The sequence below is a fragment of the Rhamphochromis sp. 'chilingali' genome (assembly GCF_963969265.1).
Source record: "Rhamphochromis sp. 'chilingali' genome assembly, chromosome: 8".
NCBI lineage: Eukaryota > Metazoa > Chordata > Actinopteri > Cichliformes > Cichlidae > Rhamphochromis > Rhamphochromis sp. 'chilingali'.
Window position 1 is genome coordinate 19,401,568 of NC_137935.1, and position 22,423 is coordinate 19,423,990.

General features: G+C 39.9%; 1 protein-coding gene across 1 annotated transcript in view; it reads left to right on the top strand.

Annotated features, from left to right (window-relative positions):
- grik4 (glutamate receptor, ionotropic, kainate 4) overlaps positions 1-22,423 on the top strand; it is a 364,143-nt gene that overhangs the window by 257,879 nt on the left and 83,841 nt on the right. Inside the window, exons 7-8 of the mRNA XM_080889585.1 lie at positions 6,972-7,150; positions 12,490-12,543. Of these exons, the coding sequence (XP_080745711.1) occupies positions 6,972-7,150; positions 12,490-12,543 (233 nt within the window). The remainder of the gene's footprint in view (positions 1-6,971; positions 7,151-12,489; positions 12,544-22,423) is intronic.

The following is a 22,423-nucleotide window of genomic DNA, read 5'->3' on the forward strand; positions in this document are numbered from 1 at the left end:
GCATAAAATAGTTTCTAGATTGGACACCAACCTTTAGCAAACCTGTGGTTGCAAGAAAAAGTTTAAACTCAAGACTGTTAAGTCTTTGAGGTTTGATTGCAGGTAATTGGACAACATTTTGGAAAAGTTACAATGTCTGTTAGCTTCAGAATAAAAGGCATTTTGTGGTTGAACATTTGAACACTTTTAATACGAGGAAGCAGCAATAGGAAAGATTCTTCCATTAGAATGTTGAGGTGAATTTGAGGCCATTATAAACAATAACGATGTATAAGCGCACATTTTATTTCCTCAAAGGAAAAACGTCTGTGTAACTCACAATTCATTTACTTTCTGTTGTATGTCTATTGCTGACATGAGTCCCAGCTTAAAAGAAACTGTAGTAGGATTTATGAAGTGTATAACCAATTCTGTGGGTTCAAACTGTGTTGTGAGTAAGAGAAGATAAGTAAAAAAAAACACACACACCGAGTCTTCAGGAAGAGGAGAGGATAATTTACAGAATACACACACACACACACACACACACACACACACACACACACACACACATACACTTATAGTCTCACAGAACTTGCTTTTTCTGTATAGAGCTCTATCCAAGTCTAACTACACAGGAGCAAAATTTTCATTCAGCTGCATGTTTTTCATTTGATTGAAACTGGTTCACCAGAACAAACACTGAGGGAACAACATGGTTGTGTAAAGCAGCCAAGTAAAAAGAAAAAGACTGATTCCCTTCAAATCTTCTTCAGCCAAAACACTAAGGAGAACAGTCTCCTGTGTGTCACTGTATTTGTGTTTAGCAAGCAACGTCTAGTTCACTGTAGCGTCTAATGTCATGAACTCATCATGAAATCATACTGAAAGCCTTGTGAGATACGTGAGAGGCTGCAGGAGGGAGACAAAGAGTGCACTTAAGCTAAACCTGCTTTCAAACTCATCAAAGATATTCTGCATGGTACCACGCAGGAAGCTGATCTGGCTTGCAGCAGCCGAGGGTGATGTCTTACGAGTGCACACATGCAGGTCACCAGGTGCAGGAACCCAAGCACGTTGGCTGATATAGTGCCATAAAAACAGGCGGACGTCGAAAGCTCAGCGCATGATAACAATGCCTGGAACAATTTTGCAGCTTGTGTTAATGTGCAGAATGTGCAGCAGAAGCTGGAGGAATGAGCTTGATAACCTAAAATTGCAGCACCAAAGCTGCCTAAATGTGACAGGAACTGCTTGGCTGTTGCCTTGGAAATAAATCATATTAAATATCTGCTAAAAGTCTGGATTGCGAATTTACTATTACTTTATACTTAACACTGCAGGTGGAGGCTATGCTAATGCAAGTCATTTCCTACAAAGTCATATGCTTCCTTTCAAACTCTTCTCATGACATGTTACATAAATATGAGGAGATCTACCAAGATATGAATGGGGCACCAGTGTAACTTTAATGTCAGTGTCTTTGGTTTTCTTGGGTTGTCTTGGGTGCACAGACTGTGGTTGCCCATAGCAGGTGCAGCAGAGCAACATAGAAAGGCCTTGGTGAAATCAGGTATAATCAGAGAGTGTGTCATTAATAAATGTTTTCTTAGCCAGTAATGTGGCTGATGTCACTGCAATGAAACAGCTGTGCCAGTCAAAGGAAAATGTAATGATAACAGCCCAACAAACTAAAGATGGCACGATATCACTTTTTTATGTCAGATACCGATATCATAAATATTCATACTCATAAATATTCATACTCATAAATGTTCAAGTTTAAAAAAACTAAACTAAACTAAAGCTATTCTGTTATACCTGTATGCAAAAAATACACTGCACCCAAAATATTTCAGTTCAGCAAAACTGATCAATCTAATAAACTTAAACCTACTCCATCCTCCCGATTCTGGTGTTTTAAAGAGTACTTAGCAGAAATATTAAACAACCTAACTAATAGGGTTGCCAACTCCCAGCAAAAAGAATAAAATAGGGAACCACTCCCCACCCTCCGCTTCATAATGCTTAATTGACGTAATCAACTTTAATTTAATGCATGTGTTTAAAAAAGTGCACAGAAATTAGTTATTTTTCTACAATAATTAAATAGATTCAACATCTTTCCTTAACAGAATTGCAAACTGCACAGATGGTATTTTCCCAAAGGAAAAAGTACTATAGCTTACTAAGTTATCAATTTGACTTAATAGTTCCTATATACAATAATGGACTTCTATACATTTTACATCAGATGAAAAGATTCAGATAATTATTTATTAAGAGCTAGACATGACAATTAGAAAGAAAAGTATGTCTTTGTGCCCCCTTTTCCTGTTCATGCCCTGTTCGGCCCCCCTGGCTAAACTTTGCTAGACCCGCCCCTGCACAGTTACCAGCCATCAGCTACGTAGAAAAAGATCCTGGTGTAGAAAGTAATATTAAATAAATTCTAACAACAGCTTATCAAGTTTAAACGTGCTGCAGTTGTTTATCCACTGGTTTCCTCTTTCTGGGGCAAAGTGGGCGATAAACAAACAAGAGAGACGGACTCGCGACAGAAAAGCCGATCAGCTGATCATTAATCAGGTTCATGATTGAAGTAGCAGCAGGAGAGAGAAGAGGCAGTCGCTCCATATATCAGTTATTAAGCTTAAGTGAGAATGCTTTACAAACCTTACAGTCTGCATTCAGAGTCAAACGGTATGTGTGTGTTTTAACGACTGAAAATGTGACAATCAAAAATGATAAAGCCATTAATCTACCAGCATTGCTCCAATACTATTTCAGTTGGAAGTTCATATACAGGGAGTGCAGAATTATTAGGCAAGTTGTATTTTTGAGGAATAATTTTATTATTGAACAACAACCATGTTCTCAATGAACCCAAAAAACTCATTAATATCAAAGCTGAATGTTTTTGGAAGTAGTTTTTAGTTTGTTTTCAGTTTTAGCTATTTTAGGGGGATATCTGTGTGTGCAGGTGACTATTACTGTGCATAATTATTAGGCAACTTAACAAAAAACAAATATATACCCATTTCAATTACCGTAATTGTCGGGCTATAAGCCGCTACTTTTTGCACAAGCTTTGAACCCTGCGGCTTTTAGTCAGGTGCGGCTTTTCTATGGATTGTCCGTGATTTTTGTCATATCGTAAGACGATTTGTTTTGTTTGCTCCGCTGTTGTACGGCACTACGCTCTCTGCCCTTTACCGATCCAGCCACGGGCCCATCCATCTGGCCCATCAAGACTCACTCTCATTTCATCAGTCCATAAAACCTTAGAAAAACCAGTCTTGAGATATTTCTTGGCCCAGTCTTGACGTTTCAGCTTGTGTGTCTTGTTCAGTGGTGGTCGTCTTTCAGCCTTTCTTACCTTGGCCATGTCTCTGAGTATTGCACACCTTGTGCTTTTGGGCACTCCAGTGATGTTGCAGCTCTGAAATATGGCCAAACTGGTGGCAAGTGGCATCTTGGCAGCTGCACGCTTGACTTTTCTCAGTTCATGGGCAGTTATTTTGCGCCTTGGTTTTTCCACACGCTTCTTGCGACCCTGTTGACTATTTTGAATGAAACGCTTGATTGTTCGATGATCACGCTTCAGAAGCTTTGCAATTTTGAGACTGCTGCATCCCTCTGCAAGATATCTCACTATTTTTGACTTTTCTGAGCCTGTCAAGTCCTTCTTTTGACCCATTTTGCCAAAGGAAAGGACGTTGCCTAATAATTATGCACACCTGATATAGGGTGTTGATGTCATTAGACCACACCCCTTCTCATTACAGAGATACACATCACCTAATATGCTTAATTGGTAGTAGGCTTTCGAGCCTATACAGCTTGGAGTAAGACAACATGCATGAAGAGGATGATGTGGACAAAATACTCATTTGCCTAATAATTCTGCACTCCCTGTATAAGACACACTGTGACATTATATCACAACAGGTTGCCTTTGCAGGAGTTTTTTTTTTTTTTTTAAGTGTGATTTTTATAGCAGCCTGGCATCATTTTCAGGTGATTTAATGAAGGTCTATGCTGGGATGGCTGTGTGTAATGCTGCTGAAATCTGGTGTGGCGCTAGTCAAACTTTAGATGTGGTAGATTTATGCACGTCCTGCTGGCGTGACATTGCTGCAGAGATTCAGTAAACTGAAGGATAAGCTTGCTTTGCTGTACAAAGCATCTGTGGAGTTTTAGAATCACTCATATTAATATAGATGTGGACAGATTTATTGACAATGACGCTTCAACTGCAGTACACATTAATTTTTAATGTCGAATTAAAGGGATACACTGGCAGGGGAATGATTCGTTAAAATATCTTCTTTGTATTTCAGGCACAGTTTTGTTGCTCGTCCAAGTTTTCATCTTATCTTTGTTCATCAACCTCTGAAGTACCAGCGGTGTGGCATTGCTCAAAAAAGCAGATATGATTTTACACATGGTTCATCAACATTTCTACAACTCACTTTGCTTTGCTGCTTCATCCACCTGTGAATATTCCACCTGTTTGTGTCTCTCTTCACACCTGTGCACTCTGTGCCTGCTACCAAAATACCTCACAGATGCTTTAAGTAAACATCAGTGTCACGAAAATACCAAACTGTGCCACCACAAAACAAGCCCTTTGGATTTACTGAGGCTGTATTTATCCTCATCTTACTGAACTCCAAGTTTCCCAAGACAACTACATGGAAAATTAGCCCATATCCTCTCTGGGTCTGCTAATATATGGATGCAAAGTGACTCGTAAAATGCTGCCGGGAGTGTTATGATTAAGTCGGCTATGCTTTAATTAGGGCAAATCCCACTCACCCAACTGGAGTCAAATGGTCTATTACCAGGGGATAGAGTATGAGAGAAGTTCATTGCTTTCAGTTTGATAGCTACCTGATAGCCGCCGTTAAAGATGATCGGTGTACTTGATCTGAATGAAAATAATACTCGTTTGAGTAAAGTCCTGAGAAGAATTAAGTACAAACTTCCAGGACTTAAGGAGGTAAGTAGCAGCCGTGGGCTGCCATTCAAATGCAATTGATTAATTGATCATCAGCCAGTGTGAGCACCTCTATAAAAGCTGAAGTTGCCAGACCATGAAATGCTCAGAAAAACTGCAAAAAATCCAAGAGCTACATCTCAGACTCTGCATGCCTCGAATGGCATATTAAATATTAAAATTCACATTGTACAATTAGAAAAAGAACAAGTATGTTTAGAAGACAGGGCATTTTCTGTGTCAAATCTTACAAAGAAAAGTTGCTTCTGGTCAAATCCCAAGACTTCTAGAATAATGTTTATTTGACAGACGAGACCTAATGCACATCGGCAACCAAATGTCGAGCACAGTAGCAGAGGGGTGACGACTTGGAATTGTTTTGCAGCCACAGTACAAATCCCGTTCAGTCTTCCCGTTACTTTGATTCACTTAACCTAACATTAGCAATCAGGATAATCGCTTGCACGGAGCTGATTATCAGCTTGCTAAGTTAAACCCATGGTTTCCACAAGGTTTGCACATTCACGTGAAGAGGGTGGTGATGGCAGCATTTCATCAATGGCAATTATGGATCAGTGTAGACTGACATTAGAGCAGCATATTTTACAAAGGAACATGAAACTATAGCATTAGGGGGAAAATGAATAGGTTAAAGACATAACACAGACTGAAAATAACATAGGTGCTTCAAACAAATCAGCGGTGCATGTGTGAGAAGAAAAGGACTTTACAGTAATTTAGTATTAAATGTTTTGTGCGAATGTGTGTGTGTTTCAAACACTTCAATCAGTGAAAGTGGAAAAGAGCTGCTACATTAATACCAACTGTGTAAGTTAGGAGACTTATCAATATCATAACTCTATCATTAAGAAATATATATACATATATTGAAAATGAGTATTTAATTAATGTTAGACAGTTTAAGTTTTTGTTGTTACTTAGCAACCTTGGTTGTGTTTAATCCAATTAAGAATGAATATAAAAGCAGATTTCAATTGCAGCCTTAGTCTGCATATAGATTTGAAATAAAGTACAAACAGAGGTCCTAATGTAGGATAATATATTACTGCTTATTTCATAAGAATAACATTTTTACAACTGGAAAACTCAAAGTATAAAACAGCAAGATTTTAGATTGAAAGAGCTTCCTACTATCCATGCAAACACCCGGGAATGGTAATGCTTTTCTGGAGAACTGGAGGCTCAATAGATGGTGATTTCATACCTGATGATCCCTGATCTGGAACCTGATTAGGGATCTGCTCTTGAGCAGGTTACGTTACCAGCATAACTTACCATGATGAGAGTTTTGTTTTTGTAGTACAGAAAACCCAGGGCCAGTCTGACATTACCTGGATATGAGAAAATACTGCTTCATAGTACAGGTCTCGGGCAGCTTGCAGTCATGCATCATGCAACAGCTAAAGCTTGGCCCAAACTGGGTCATGAAGGAGAATTATTTTGAGCGCAGCAGCAAATCTACAACAGAATGGGTGAAAGTGAAAAGAATCAAGGTGTTACAGTGACCCAGTCAAAGTCCTAACCTCAGCCCCACTGACATGCTGTGGCAGGCTTGCATAAAGACTAACCTCGTTTAAGGAAAAAATTCTCCACAACCATGAGCGAGACTGATAAAGTCACACAGAAAGACTTTATCAAATTATTGATGGTAAAGGTGGTTCTACAAACTACTGAATCAGGGAGTGTACTCAAGTTTTCACAGGACTCTGCAGTCCTGTGAAAACTTTTTTTTTCACACGACTGTATAAGGACACTGAATATTTAGGCTCATGCTGCATTGCAGGATCAAACTTAATAAATGTTGTTGACTTTCCTTAACTTTTTGGCTATATATCCTAATTTTAAAAATGCATTTAAAGTACCATTTCCTTGGGAGATTCTTTCCTTCAATATGAGTAATTCTCTGTCTCTCATGTTTTTCTTTTCTTTCTTTCTTTCTTTCTTTTTTCCATGTGTGTCTTACCGGCAGGCTTATTAAACCTGGAGCAGCTCCTCAGGCAGTTCCTCATCTCCAAGGAGACTCTGTCTGTGCGCATGCTTGATGACAGCCAGGACCCGACCCCACTCCTAAAGGAGATTCGAGATGACAAGACTCCCACCATAATAGTCGATGCCAATGCCACAATGTCACATATCATTTTGGAGCGGGTTAGTATGGGACACACGATAGCCGTGATCTGTATGCACTGATAACGCTTCTCTTTATTCCGTGCCTGCGGTCTGGGATTAATACCACTCCACATTCATATAAATCTCAAAAAGTGAAAGCGAGGGAAGAACGCCGGTGGCAACAATTGTTCAAGGATAACTGTTCAACTTTCTCCAGTATTTGGAGAAAGTTGGAAAAGTTTTAAGTCGTTTAGTGTTGAATTGCAAGATGGATGATAAGAATTTGTGTTTAAGTGGGCACAGGTTTTCAAAGACAGAGTTATGCTCAAAATCTAAGCCTAAATTAAAAAGGAAATGAACGCAAGCGATATTGCCAAACAAGCACGTCCTTTCAAATTACTGCACATGTAGGAGTGCATAAAATCCAGTCGTATTCCAATGACTGAGTGTCGAGAAGTAAGATTTCACCAAATGTTTTGCAGGTTAGTTTAAGAACAGACTCATAAGACAAAGGCCTTTTCTCCACTTTTGTACCTTTCATTCATTTTATTTAAAGTGTTTTTTCTTTAAGACAGTGTATCACATGAAGTGAATTTATTATCTACTGGTTCCTCCTCTTTTACATAAACAGAGAAAAAACGACTGACAACACCAGTGAGTGCAGTTTCTGTCAGAAGCATATCAGTGTGACCTTTGCGTGGTTTCTTTGCTAATGGCACATACCAGTAATTAATGCTGTGGAACATTAATACGACCTTAGACACGTTTACTTTAATGTGCAGTGCTGTGAAAAAGTATTTTCCCCCTTTCTGATTTCTTTTCTTTCTTTTTTCTTTTTTGCATATTTGTCACAATTAGATGTTTCAGATGTTTTCAAATATTTTGCTTTTACATTTTGCAAAGATAACCTGAGTAAATGCAAAATCCTGTTTCTTAATGATGATTTCATTTATTAAGGCAGTCTATCCAAACCTACATGGCCTTGTGTAAAAATGATTTGCTCCCTTGACCTAATATTTAGAATTAGGAATTTAGAACTGCAGTCGAGCATTTGTAATAAGTGGCGATGACTCTTTGACATCACTGTGGAGGAATTTTGACCGGCCTGTGTAACCATCTCAATCTAATTTAAGTCTGGATTTTGACTAGGCCACTCCAAAATGTTATTTAATTTTGTTTTATTTTATTTTATTTTAGCCATTCAAGTGGCATTTAGCTTCACAAACCCCTTCAGGCTTTCCTGGTGCAGAGCAGAATTCATGGTTCCATCAATTACAGCAATAATTGACCAACACATTACCTCCACCCTGTTTGAGTGTTGGTGTGATGTTCTTTTTATGGCATGCTGTTAGTGTTAAGCCAGATGTAACAGGACCTTCCAAAAATGTTTAGCTTTTGTCTCATCAGTCCAGGATATCCACCAGATGGTGGATCCCCAAAACAAGCCTTTGTGTTCTGTTGAGTCAGCAGTTTCCCCGTGGAGCTCTGCTACGGATGCTGTTTTCACGCTTCTTATTGTTGAATCCCAAATTCTAATCTAATCTAAATTGCATTTGGAGTCATTTTGGTAGACCAGGCCTCCCCTGAAAGTTTTCTCCATTTGTGGATAATGGATCTTGCTGGGGTTCTCTGGAGTCCCAGATCCATAGAAATGGCATTGTTGCCCTGTTCCAGACTGACAGATGTCAGTGACATTGTTTTGTGAATTGCATGTGTTGATTTTTTGAGAACTTTTAGCCTACTTCCTGTTCTCAGACAGCTTCTATTAAAGTGATTTCTTGATTTAGGAAGGGTAGTGGTAACCAGGGCTTGGTCGTGGCCAGTGAAAGTCAAATCAACTAAAAATGTGGTTAATCACCATTAATTCATGTCTGGGGAGGGCAATTACTTTTTCAACCTGGGCCTGGTTGGTTTGGTTATTTTTATCCCTTAATAAAAAAAATCATAATTTAAAAACTGCATTTTGTATTTAATTTTGTAATTTTTGTCTAATTAGTTATATTTTGGCAAATATCGCAAAAGAAAGAAAAATCTGTTTTTACAGCAATGTAATACTACTGATACAGCTCCTGCTGTTTGGACATTTATGCTGTAAAAAGTAATAATGGGATCGGTGCAGGTTGGAGCTGAAGAAGCGAGGGTGTGTGGCAGCAGCATATGGTCTCTTAGTAATTAATACACACCTCATTATTTCTTGAAGACAATAGATGGATAGCTAGAGTGGAGGTGACAATGAGTGGGGGCAGAAGAGGGTTGGGAGAGGGATGGAGAAGAAGATGATTCTCTTGTTTTTTCATTATATTAATTGTTCCCTCTTATTTTTATATATATATATATATATATATATATATATATATATATATATACACACACACACCCACACACACACACATATATATCACAGTAGTTTTCAGTCTAAGTAAAGTTTTCAGGTTGTCTTTCAGTGGTCATCTAGTCACCATAGCAACCACAGAGCAGCAGGAGTCCACACTGGACTGTCTCTTTCTCTCTGTGTGTGCTCCATCTGTCTCTTCAGTTTGAATATGGAGTTGGTCTTTCTTCTCACCACTCTCTGTTCTCTCTGTGTTTTCTCTGCACCCAAATGCAGTGAAGAGGATTTCACTTTATTTCTTCACACCACCCTCGCCATGTGGTCTTGTTCATCCATCTCCTTGGCTCTCGCATAGCCCGTCTTCTTTCTGCGTCACGCTGTCTGTCTCTGCCTGTCAAAAGACAGTCCTGTGGCAGGGTGGTAGAAAGTTGGCAATCAAACCTCATGTGAAGTGTGCGGTTGCCAAACATATCAAAGCTCTGCACTGGAATATTCACGAGTCTCAGATAATCATGAGAGCGCCAAGCTTGTCTAAAGGGACAGGAATGGCCTATGTCATGCAAGACATTGCCCCTTATTAGTTTGTTTACATCTTACTTCAAACCGTCTTCCGGCAAAGGTCTCACTCTCTGAGGTTTTAGCATTCAGACGGGTTTAGGTCAGCATTTTGTGTTTAATCTCATTTATTCAGGCCTCCCAATTCTTTGCACAGCTGTTTATTACAAGACTTTGTCCAGTATATATGGTGCAGTGCAAACTGTGCACTCTGACCAAAAGCTGTGGTTGAACAACCACAAGATCAAAAGTAAAAGAAAAACCCAAAACAAAACGCAAGAAGGCTTATTTCAAAAGTAGCAAAAGAGACCGAAGGGATTTTTCATCAGCCATTAGCTATGGCGGTGTTGTACATCCTGAATAAAGTGTGGGTAGCAAACAAAGCGTTCTGGGTCATAATGTCATTTTCTGTTTGTTGCTATTAAAGGCAGAGGTCACCCACAGAAAAGAGGCAGTGGCTTGAAATATTCCGTTTTTTTTATGTATTTTCTGCAAAGAGAGAACATTTCAGCCGCCTTGTACCATTAGCTACCCTTACCTGCCGTGTAACCCCAGGGCAGACCTTAACAAACAACCCCCCTGAAGCATGTAATTTACTGTGCATAGAGAAGCTCAGGGTACTTTTAGATTAATAGCGTGCTTAAGTTTGCAAAAGTACAAGCTGTACAAAAACATCTTGAGCAGTCATTTGGAGTTTAATAATAAAAAGGCTGTAATAATTAGCACCTTTCATGTTTTTAGTATTTTATTATTTACTGTAGTTTGAACACCTGATACTCACACTCAGCACACAATAGGCAAGGCAAGGCAAGGCAAATTTATTTGTATAGCACAATTCAACAACAAGGTGATTCAAAGTGCTTTACAGAGACATTAGAAACAAAAACAAATAAAAAGCAATAAGATTTTGTTTGGCTCACAGGTAAATATCTGTTATTAAAGTCTTTCTGATGATGCACACTTAGAATAATTTCAGTGTGGAAACTATATGGATATTATTCTCATTTTCATTCATTTCAAACATCTGTTTCATCATAAGATAAAAGAGATAACTGATAACAAGTTTGATTTAATGTGACTTGTTCCTCTAAGAGAATCCAAACCATGAGAACATGATGCCCCCCCCACAGCACAACAGAGACATCTGGTCTCCTCACTGTGGGACTTTTGAAAAACATTTTTTTTGTCAACCACTTGATATTTACAGGTTTATGGGTTTTAATTGGTTTTAATGATAATGTGCGTTGTGGCACTAGACAGTGGAGATTATTGTGGACTTCAGGAAGCACACAGCTCCACTCCCCCCCATCATCCTGACTGACACCCCCATCACCTCTGTGGACTCATTCCGCTTCCTGGGTACCACCATCACCCAGGACCTGAAGTGGGAGCCCACCATCACCTCCGTCATTAAGAAAGCCCAGCAGAGGATGTACTTCCTGAGGCAGCTGAAGAAATTCAACCTGCCAACACGGACGATGATGCAATTCTACACTGCAATCATCGAGTCCATCCTCACCTCCTCCATCACCGTGTGGTACCCTGGAGCCACTATCAGGGACAAACAGAGACTGCAGCGTGTTGCAGACTCCCATCTCTGCAGGACCTGTACACCTCCAGGACACTGGGGCGTGCAGCTCGGATCTCAGCTGACCCTTCTCACCCTGGACACAGTCTGTTTGAGGCAGGAGGCTCCGGTCCATTCGCACCAGAACCTCTCGCCATAAGAACAGTTTCTTCCCCTCTGCTGTTGAACACATGAACAATAACCGTATGACTGTCCCCACCACTAACACATGACCCTACGCTGTGTTCACTGCATCATTCCATGTTTGGCACTGATCACCACCTGCACTCATGTATATATCATGTATATATCTATCTACTTAGCACTTTTAATTCTTATTCTTATTTTTATTTTCATGTCTATTTAAGCGTAATTTATAACAGTATGTTTGCACTGAAGCACCGCAGCAATTTCCTAATGTTGTAAACCCGCTCAACATTTGGCAATAAAACCCTTTCTGATTCTGATTCTGATTCTAAAATCTGTTCCTTCATGATTTTCTTTTATGATAGCTTTAATGAAATGAAACCATGAGAAGTTCACCCTGTCCTTCACAACTGCTCCTCACTCTGACTTGATTTAATCAAATTGTAAGACAGAGTGTCGAACGGCATACTAATGCTCCTCAGAAATTAACTGCTCTATTGAGAACCTTTGTCAGATAGGAATATGCCCGGTGTTATCGAGATGTGCAGTTGATCTGTCTGCTCACACCAGAGTTCGAGTTACACTGCATCACTGACCTCTCTACCCTGTTTTATCACTATCCCTGCTTTTTGCTTTGTTTCCCCACCTCTTTGGGTTTCTTTGACCTCAAACTTAATATCATTTTGTTCAATAACCAATCCTATGTGCCTTGCACTTTTCTTACATTCTCTTTAATCTTTCATCTGTCGCCCTTCCTGTCTTTTTTTTTCTCTGCAGGCATCAGAGCTGGGAATGCTGTCAGTCTACTACACTTACATCTTCACCTCTCTGGTAAGAAGACGGAAAATGGCGTGGGCGTAACATGTTGATTTCGAGCGCTGTATTAAAATAGTACTTTAATTGATGCTCCTGCCTTGAATGAGTGATTGAGTGGATAGAGCTCTGACAGAGAAATTGTAGAGCCTCGTTTAATCAGGGCTTTACAGGCAGTTTTTTTCTGCTCGTTTAATGTGACTGCAAATTGGAGACCAAGTACAGTTGCTATTCTGGCCTCACTCACTGGGTGAAGTGCACTTCTGGACCAAACAAATAAATATTACTAATTATTATAAGTCATACTGCTGCAACTGCTGGTGTTGTTTGTGCTGCCATTTGTCTTGTAATTATAATTGTAGAAAGCCAGACGGGACCTGTTGAACAAATGAGGAAGTCATCATCATTAGAGTCTTTCTTTGCTTTTTCTGATCAGTCTGGCTGTGACTCATCCATCCTTCCCTCCATTTGGCATTTTCGGGGGGCAAAATGTGGGGTCTCTCTCTCGACAAGTCATCGGTCTATCACATGGGTTGTCTTGCTGCTTTTAAAGCTGGACTTACCTTTTTCCACATGGATTTAATCCCATTGCATTACATACTGTGAAGTGCACAGTTGCTTACTTTGATTATTGTGTTACTTCATTACTAGGTGTTGTATACTGTTTACAGCCACACTGCCTTTAAAAGAGGTGACAGCAGCAAACAGAGAAAGAGCTGAGGAGGCAGCTAAAGTAAAGGCTTCCTCACAAAGATGCTTTCGAAGCAGTAACAGGCTAACAGCTGAATCATTATCACTGAAACGTCTAAGAGGCATTTCTTAAATATTTAATGTCCACTGGGCATGCTTAAAAACAAGCTTTTGCATATTTTGTTACATGTGCTAAAAATGAAAAGGAAGTAATGGCGTTTGGTCACATAAAGGTTAAGGGATCCGTGAAAGTTATAGGACGATCGTAACGAAAGCGGCTTGGAGAAAATTTGATGCTACAGTAAACTTAGAAGATAGCTGCTCCCTAATAGAAATTAATGAGGTTCAAAACACTTTGCTCTAATAGTGCTGTAGAGATTATTCATATCAAGCTGATTTATGACTCATTAGGAGTGGGCTGCTGCCATCTTCATGTTTTCCTCCACAGTCTTTGACATAGTCACTTCTCTTATTGTAACTCTCCTTTCTCTTCTCTCTTTGTTCAGCCTGCTTGTTTTTCTCTTGCCTCCACACCTCAATAAGATCATTGTCATCTGATTCTTCCTTTGTTGCGATCCACTTGCAGACTAGCAGGTCTGCTGCAGAGTGGAACAAAGCACAGATTCATGGCAGATACAAGATGATGACCACAACCACCCTCTTACTACCATTACCACCATTTTCTTTATAAAAAGAAAAGAAAAGAAGAAGAAGCAGCTATTGCTTAGTGACAGCATTGTTAATAGTTTCAGCATCATTAAAATGGTCAGCATCGTGCCCCTGGTGTCATAAAACGGGGCGTGTGGAAAACAGAGAGTGCAGGACTCAGCAGACACAACATAACTTAAAATCATTGCTTTTATCGTGCAGGCAAAAGAGTAACAGAAGCAGAATAGTAACTAACTAACTAACCAGAGTACCATAAACTATACACACCACGATGGAGGATGTGACACAATACAGAGAGAGGAGATTGGGGTAGAGTGGAAACGCCTGGGAACGCATCTGAATAGAATCTACCTGAAATGACTCAGGAACCAGAACTGACACTTGACAAATGCAAGATGGGACTATCAAAATAAAACACTAAGTAACACCCAGGCTAAGACATGTGAATTTGACAAGATAGAGAACACAGACGGCCATGTAGACAGAATGCAGACAGACCAAAAAAGACGCAGGACATCACTGGGGAGACCAAAGGTAAACAAACAATGAAACAAGACTAGGACAGACTGGAAATGAAAGCAGAACTAAAAATAAAACAAGAAAAAGTAACACTAGAAAATAAAATACTCAAGAATTAGAACATAAACGATCTTGTACCTTTAATGAAATAAATAACAAGTCCAGAAAAAATCTCGAAATACTGGGTTAAGGACCCAGGACCATGATACCTGTCAGGCTGAGATGTGATGCTGAAGCTGTAAGTGGAGAAAATAGAAGGACGTTTGTATCCTTAGATGTTGTAATAAGTGATTCATCCTATTTATTGTGCTCTTAATGGCCGTGCCGATTGCGCATTGTGTTCGTCACACACACATACACACACAAATAAAAACAACACAAAAGAGGACGAGAACAACTTCCATTATGTTCCATCGCACTTCATTTCATTGTGCCTGTTTTCCAATCTCACTGTGATAATACATTTCTAAAATAGCAATAATACGCTCAATGCTTGTGTTTTTTTTTCATGTACTTTTTGAAGTATGCTGCCATTTCACAAAGCCGACCTGTGGGGACGTGGAAATGAAAATGTTTATTTACACATCACGGTCAAAGTCGTTTCCAAGTCCAACAGTATTAATTATTTATGTTTATAGTCTCAGATCACAGCAGCAGTAGCTGGCTTGATTTATTTAATTTTTTTTAAATACTATGAACTCAGGTTGATGAAGACACCAACAGCTTTTTCATTCTGCCTTCTCATTTTAAATAGTTTTGTCACCAGCATGTTTTATCACACATATCTAGTCTGCAATAAATAATAAAATGTAATATTGGGTTAATAGTCTGCTACTAAAAAATGAAAACAAAATTATAAGGAAAAGACCCAAAACATCTCTGTAGCTTACACACACTGACCTGCAAGATAAGTTGGATAGGTGCATAATTGTTCATATTATTATTATTATATTCATTCATCCACTTCATTAGGTACACCTTTCTACTACCCAGTCTCACCCCATTTGTCCTTTAAAGTGCATTAATTCTTTAGGGGTAGATGCAGCAAGGTGCTGGAATTCACTCAGTGCAGGTGTACCTAACAAAGTGGCTGGTGAGTAAATTTTCATATATTTCAATATGAGACTTATAAAAGAATAGACTGAGAAAATAGGTCATTCTTTTTTCACTGATGTTTGAGGAAAGGTGCATCAGTGTTATCCATCTTAATTCCTGGCTTGTTTCACTCTGGATTCTTTAAGTCTGCAGAATCTGCCGAACACATCCTTGATCCTTTCGTGGCGATCACAATGTCGGCAAGGCCTTGTGGTTTCTGTGAGTTTCCCCTCACTGTCAGCTAAGTAAATACATTAAGTCCACATTGACGAAGCAAGAATGTGACTGGTTTCACCAGGAAGAACGTCTCGAAAAAGTCTCACAGCAATAAAATCGCTACTTTAACAACTTTCTGGTTAAATTCACAGTAAAACATAATGCAGAGAAGTGTATCCAGGCAAGCATGTAATTGACACTGTATTTCAGATCCTTTGATTGTATTCCAAAAGACGGTCATATGATCATTTGGCTAGATTGTCCATCCCTAGTTGGCACATGAAACCCCAAAGGGAGCTGTAGATGATAAGTGCTTTTCATTTATAACTTGTTTAATTTATTAAAAGTGAAATAACTTCTAAATATGTATTTTGGTGATAGCTCTTGAACCACAGGCACATGTGAAGCAAGACAGATGATAAAGATAATTGTGGTAGAGTCAGTAATATCTGGTATGTATGTACAGGTGGTATGTTCATGTTCATGGGTGTGAGAATGCACAGCGTATATGTGTGTACTCTCCTTATTATCTAAAACCACTTTTTGTTAACCCTCAGCCGTAAAAAGCTGATGGAGTATTTCTAAATTGAGATCATTTGTGCGTCTACTTAAAATCTCAAATGTTTTGAAATCTCAGTGATCTCGACCTCAAGGTTATGAGGTCGAGAGCAGGTCAGGTTTTTTGAAAAACCAGTAAATGAAATGACTCAAGAAGGAAGTCAGCTAGGACTTGAACAGTCATACAATAGGTGCATTTACTAAAAATCTTGGACAAGTTTCAGTCCCAGTGGCCTTGACCTCGAGGTCAGAGGTCAACTTGTGATGATTTCATTCATTTTTAATCAAACATAAGCTGAGGGCAGTTTTTATTGACTGCATGTGTTTGATATGCTGCACTGGCAGCTTTATGTTTTTGAACTCTTCATCCATAAAAACATTCACTCAAGCCTCAAAGACCAAGGTCACAAATCATATTTTTGGCGATAACTCAAGAACTTAATTATGACAATATTACACACAGATGTAAAATATGATAAAACGATGAAGCAATGACATTTTATCTCCAAACGTTGAAAAGTCAACAACTGAGGCCTGATAATACTGGCAGAGGCATACAACCATGAGTGAATTAGCAACAGCTTTTTTATGGCGATGGCCTTAGATTCTGGTGATCTTTAGTTATCCTGTGCAGGCAGATCGTTTCACCCACTGATGATACTTGAAATTATGCAAAAACAAAAGCAAAGTTCAAATGTGTCGCTAACCTAGAACGTAATCTAAAACTGTGTCTCTCGAATGGGAACATTTAATATGTCTTTTGATCAAAAGAACATCTAATCTGTCTAAATTGCTGTCAAGAGTTTTCAGTTTGGTTATGCGCATAATTGCACGGTGGAGCAAGTGAAAGTTAATCAGAGGGCTTGCAGTTTTGTGTCAAGTGAAAAGCAGTTGCTCAGAGTAATGCTGATTGGGAATTAGCTTCTACAAGGGTGCATGATGTGGTGGCCTCGCTGATCACGCAACTTTGCGTATTAGTATTTTAAAGAGGTCTTGTGTCCTGATAAATAAATCTGCATTTCTAGATGTTTTTGCCAAAAAAAGTAAATCCTGGTTAATTGAGGTAACCTGCTGTATTAAGTCACTGCCCACTCGTCTAGACAACAGAGGCAGTGCTGAAACTAGATGGCAACAAGCAAATGAGTTTGGAGCGTCGCTATATAAATATTGTAATAACATGACATGTTAACTGGCTAATGGACTCTGAGCTGAACATAGAGTTGGGCATTTTTTAAATAGCCTCCCCCTTTCCTCCTCTCACATGGCCACTTGATCCAGGTGGGACTCTCTGCTAGTATAATAAACTATATGACTCAAGCACATTATTGTTACTGTGTTAAAATGTGCTTACGCTGAAGGATCTTTCTAAAGGTTTTTTTAATTTATCGTGCATCTTATGCAGTAAATACATTAACATGCTGGCACAATCATCGCAAATACATAACATACAATTAAGGGCCCTGAATTTCCAGCCAGAGTCCCTCCTCATTACCATCACCCAGCTTCCACAGTGCACCTCTTAGGTGTTTCAGGCATGTGTATCTGGAAGCAGGCCCAGAGGCAGACCCAAAACACATTGGGGAGGTCTCTTGGCTGACTTCAGAATGGCTTGGATAATGGATGGATGGGTACCTAATACCATTCTTCTCCCTAAGTTTCTAAACCAATAAAAAAAACAGATGAAAAAGACAAGCAAATGTCCCCAGTCCTGTCTGGTTCACAAACTGATGCATGTTGCAGAGGGATGATTCAATTTAGAACGAGCATTCATTTACAAGTCATATTTAAGATACCCGAATGAAACACTGTGTACTTAAATTCAAACATTCATCATTACCTCCACAAAGAGGATCACATGATGGGTTTTGGTTTGCATGTCCGTCCATTAGCAGGAGCTCGGCCAACCTTAGAAGTGATGTAAAGAAGTTATTCTTTTCCACAGTGAGATTGGCAAATCTGACATTTTTTGCTATATCTTTGTGAATTCTGGGATTCGTTTATATGCGTGCTGTGAAGGAATTATCTTGAGCTCTGTTTGAGGTACTGCATGCAGTCTTGGTCTGCTCTTGTTATTACAATTGATTGTAAATGTATGGATTTCTAAAGAAGGCCATGCAAGATTAATTATGCATGTTTTAACAATGTTTAATGCAATTATGCCATTGTAGTTGTTAATTGTTTAAATTATTGCTCTGGAACTCCACAGTTCCCTCACAAATTGGTTAGTCCCATAAATCGGAGTCGTCCTTAAATTTCCCATTCATTTGGCGTCTGCTCTCTCCCTCTCCTCTTTCTTTCCATTCAGCTCCTTTTGTCTCTTTATTTTGTCCAACCATTCCCTGCTTCTGTCTTCCTCCTCTGCTGACAGTTCATTTGTATCTGGTCCTGACATCCCTGACTAACGACCTGCCAGACTGCTCCCCTGCCTAATCTGTTTTCCCTGAATCATCATCTCAAGACGCTCATCAACGTCTTCACGCAGCTACCCATCACGAGGGGAGGGTTTGTCATGCCTACTTAAGGATTTGACTGTCTTCACTCTTTGTTTTGACTTTGTTTGGTTTATTCTGTTTCGAGCTGAGGTTATTAATCTAGAGTGAGGAATTAAGGAAGGAAGAAGTGGTACAGATGCTCCTTTCCCCCCCTTATCATCATCATCAAGTAGAATTATTGTACTGCATTCTGGTGAACGCAGCCTGATGTTTCCAGCTATGCAATGTACAATTCAAATGTATCAAAGCAACATGAGTTGTTTCCATCGTGCTTCTCAGCTATTGCTCTTTGTTTGCTAATCTGCATTACTTATAAATGGCAACCGTCCATGTGCCTGTAAGTTCTATTTGGAGATTAGAAATGTGAAAGAGTGGCCATTCATTGACTATTCAATAGCGCTAATGATATTCGCAGGATGCTGCCTGATGTACAAGGGTCTTTTTTCTTCTTCTTTGTTCATCTTTGTCTCTTTGTTCAAAGCCATAACAATTTAGATATTACCACCTCAAATTAGCTTCTGAAACATGCTGCTCACTGCATTAATGTTACTCTGTGATTTCAGAGACTCTGGTCCTGGATAATGTAGTGTTTAATCTAGGAACACAAATTCCCTTTAGTTGATGGTGAATTAGACACACAGGTGATGAGGTGGAAAAGGCACATGGGCATCACTCAGAGAGTATCAAAAATTGTTTCTTTTACTTTACGCGATAAAGCTCTCCGTGCCAGTTTATTTTCCACACTCCCCATTAAGTCCACTAAATACCAGCTGTTAATATCCTGAGCCTTAATTGTCAGAGCTAATAGAAATCTTGGCCCTTGGGTCACAGTGAGTGGAGAGATTTAAAGAAAAACATGATTCATGGAAAGGGTGGGAAACCGTAGAGCTCCGCGGGGCTTTCACGGCTTCTCTCTGTGAAAAAGACGACTTTGTGGTTCATGGATCGCGAGTGGCCGGCATCATGCAGCTCCTTCATCTTGCACGTAATGGAGCACGCACGCACACAGCTCATGCACGTGCACATTACAATCTGATCGGCGCATGCACGCAGACGGTCAAAACAACCAAGAAGTGCACGAATCCACTTAGGCGCACACATTTGCCGACACACACACGTAGCCCGCAGCCCCAGCCCCGCTCCTTGGCTTCCATCTGGGTGATTTGTGTCCCGCGATCCAGGCTACTCTGCACAATTGAATGAATCACATCAGGTTGGGAGTGACTCATCGCATGTTGACGGGGCGCCTAATGTCATTTGAAGGTTAGGTGAGCACGAGATTGGGCCTAGCAGCGCCTCCTCTGACACACTTTCACGTTGCGATGTTGTTTTGAGTCTTGATGCAAGCGTGCTATCTCTTTATCTGTCTTTTTTCTTTGTTACACACACACACACACACACACACACACACACACACACACACACTCTCATCCACGCAAAACAATCCAAAAACACACTGTGCCGGCTGACATATTATCCTTCTGTGCAAAACGGGGGCCATCAGTTCAACCCCCCACCCCACCCCCTACATATACCCCCTCCGCCTGTTTGTTTTGTTCTTCATGTTCCATTTCCCCTCCGCATACCCGTGATCCCTCTTGTCACTGTAGTCATTGTCATGCATCCATGCCTGAAAAGCTGCCAACGCACTTCCTGCCTGTCACACACGCACACACAAGCGCACAGTTGCGCGCACATGAATGATAAAACTCAAATAAATAAACTCATGAACACGCTCACCCGCCCGACATCCCCGTCCCTCATACATACATACAGCTGTAACATCTTGGCCTGCTTATCTACCTGCCTGTCTGTCTGCCTCGAGGAAGTAAGATGTGTAATTTCTGTCATAAACCAACAGCAGTGATAAAACAAACTGGCTGCGTTTCCACACTCGGATCCAATACAGGCAAATACACTTACAGCAATCCAAAGCTTTCCTTCCCATTCTCCATCCATATGTGTTAAAGAGCTAATTGTCAGGTTTGTATGGAAGGGTGATGATGGGTGTGAGGTTTTACTTCTGAGGCATGGCCGATGCTGTTATTCACTAGTTAATCCCTTTTCTTAACCAGACACTGACGTGCTCTCTGCCATTTGTTCTTGGCCAGTTGGGGTTCTGGGCTCGACATGCTCCATGCCTCTAATTATTCCTCCCAATGCTGTCAAATGATAAAATGCTCCGTGACTGAATGTGCCACTAAAGCGCAGATGAAATGTAACGCCCGCCTTCCCAGCTGCGCAAACATAATTTCATAAATTTCCCTTTCTTATTCCAAATATCGTCTGCTTTTTGTGCAGTTCGCTTGAATAAAGAGTGATAGATAATAGTTGCCGTCTGTCCGTATAATTTCACCTCTTTTCTTTCTGCCAAAAACACGCATCCTGCATCCTTTCTCTCTCTCGCTCTGTGTCTTTCCCTCTGAGTGTCTCTCGCTGTGTCCTGCTCTCTGGGCGTGTCTGGCCTTGATAACAAACAAAAAAATATTGTCTAGGTAATACAGAATTCAATTTCACAAGTTTATTCTTCTGTTTAAATTTCTTGTCCCGTATCTGTGAATGCGAATGAATGGAGGAAGCAATCCTATAAAAAAATAAATAAATAAATAAAACACTTCACATCAACCTCACCCTCCATCTCCTGTGTGCACCGTGGTACAGAAGATTTATAAACCCAAAATAAGTCTTGTCAGTCAAACTGCTTTAGAGAGCAGCCACTGTGACTGTGAAAATGATTGGGATTTAATTAATTCCCCTCCACGGCTTATGTAAAGTTCATATTTTCCTGTTTAGACACAGAGTTTGAGAATCAATCAGCTGAGTAATAGAAAAGGTAATAGGCTACGTGGACGGTGACAACAGAGAGCGGCAACCAGCCAGAATATAAACTATGTCACTATTATGTCAAAAACAAGTCTGTGTCACCAAATATTGTTGACCTGCTACTTGTTTGCAGCGCAAAGATGACATCTAAACTTTGCTTACAATTGCATTTATTGACTTAGTGCTGGAGGGGGTGGCATAAATACTCTCCATAAACAAATGTAATCCCCGGGCTGAAGGGGGAATTGTTTAGTGGCTGTAACTGATGCACTCCTAACGTAGACATTCATCCTAATGTTTATAAATTGGCCATTTTATAATATTCCCGGGATCGGGTTGACCTCATGAAGGTGGAAAGGTGGTATTGTTTGTTTCTTAGCTAGTTTGGTTTCAGATGTAAGCTTTACTGGGAGAATATACATCAGACTGTAGGACAGAGATTGATTTGCAGTTAGGTACATATGTGTTTGGACACCACCACAGTGGATTTTAATCAAGTGCAGACTTTTAGCTTTATTCTAGTGGTTCAACAAATTAACTGTATAATATTTTAAGAATTATAAACATTTATATATACAGTCCACTATTTTCAGAGGCTCAAAAATAAACAGAATATGACTGAGAAAGAGCTGTAGTGCTCAGGTGAGGACTAAAAATAGGATCTGGAAACTTCTATTTGGTAACAAATCAGTTAAGAACAAGGAGGCAGGGGTGTCACTATCCAGCTCTGGATTGGCTGATGTGGTAAACGGGGTCATCTACAAATTGGAAGGTTGGTGAGTCAGTTCTTAGCTCCTGCTTAGTATCTTTAGAAGTTGCACCTGGCGCACCCGTTG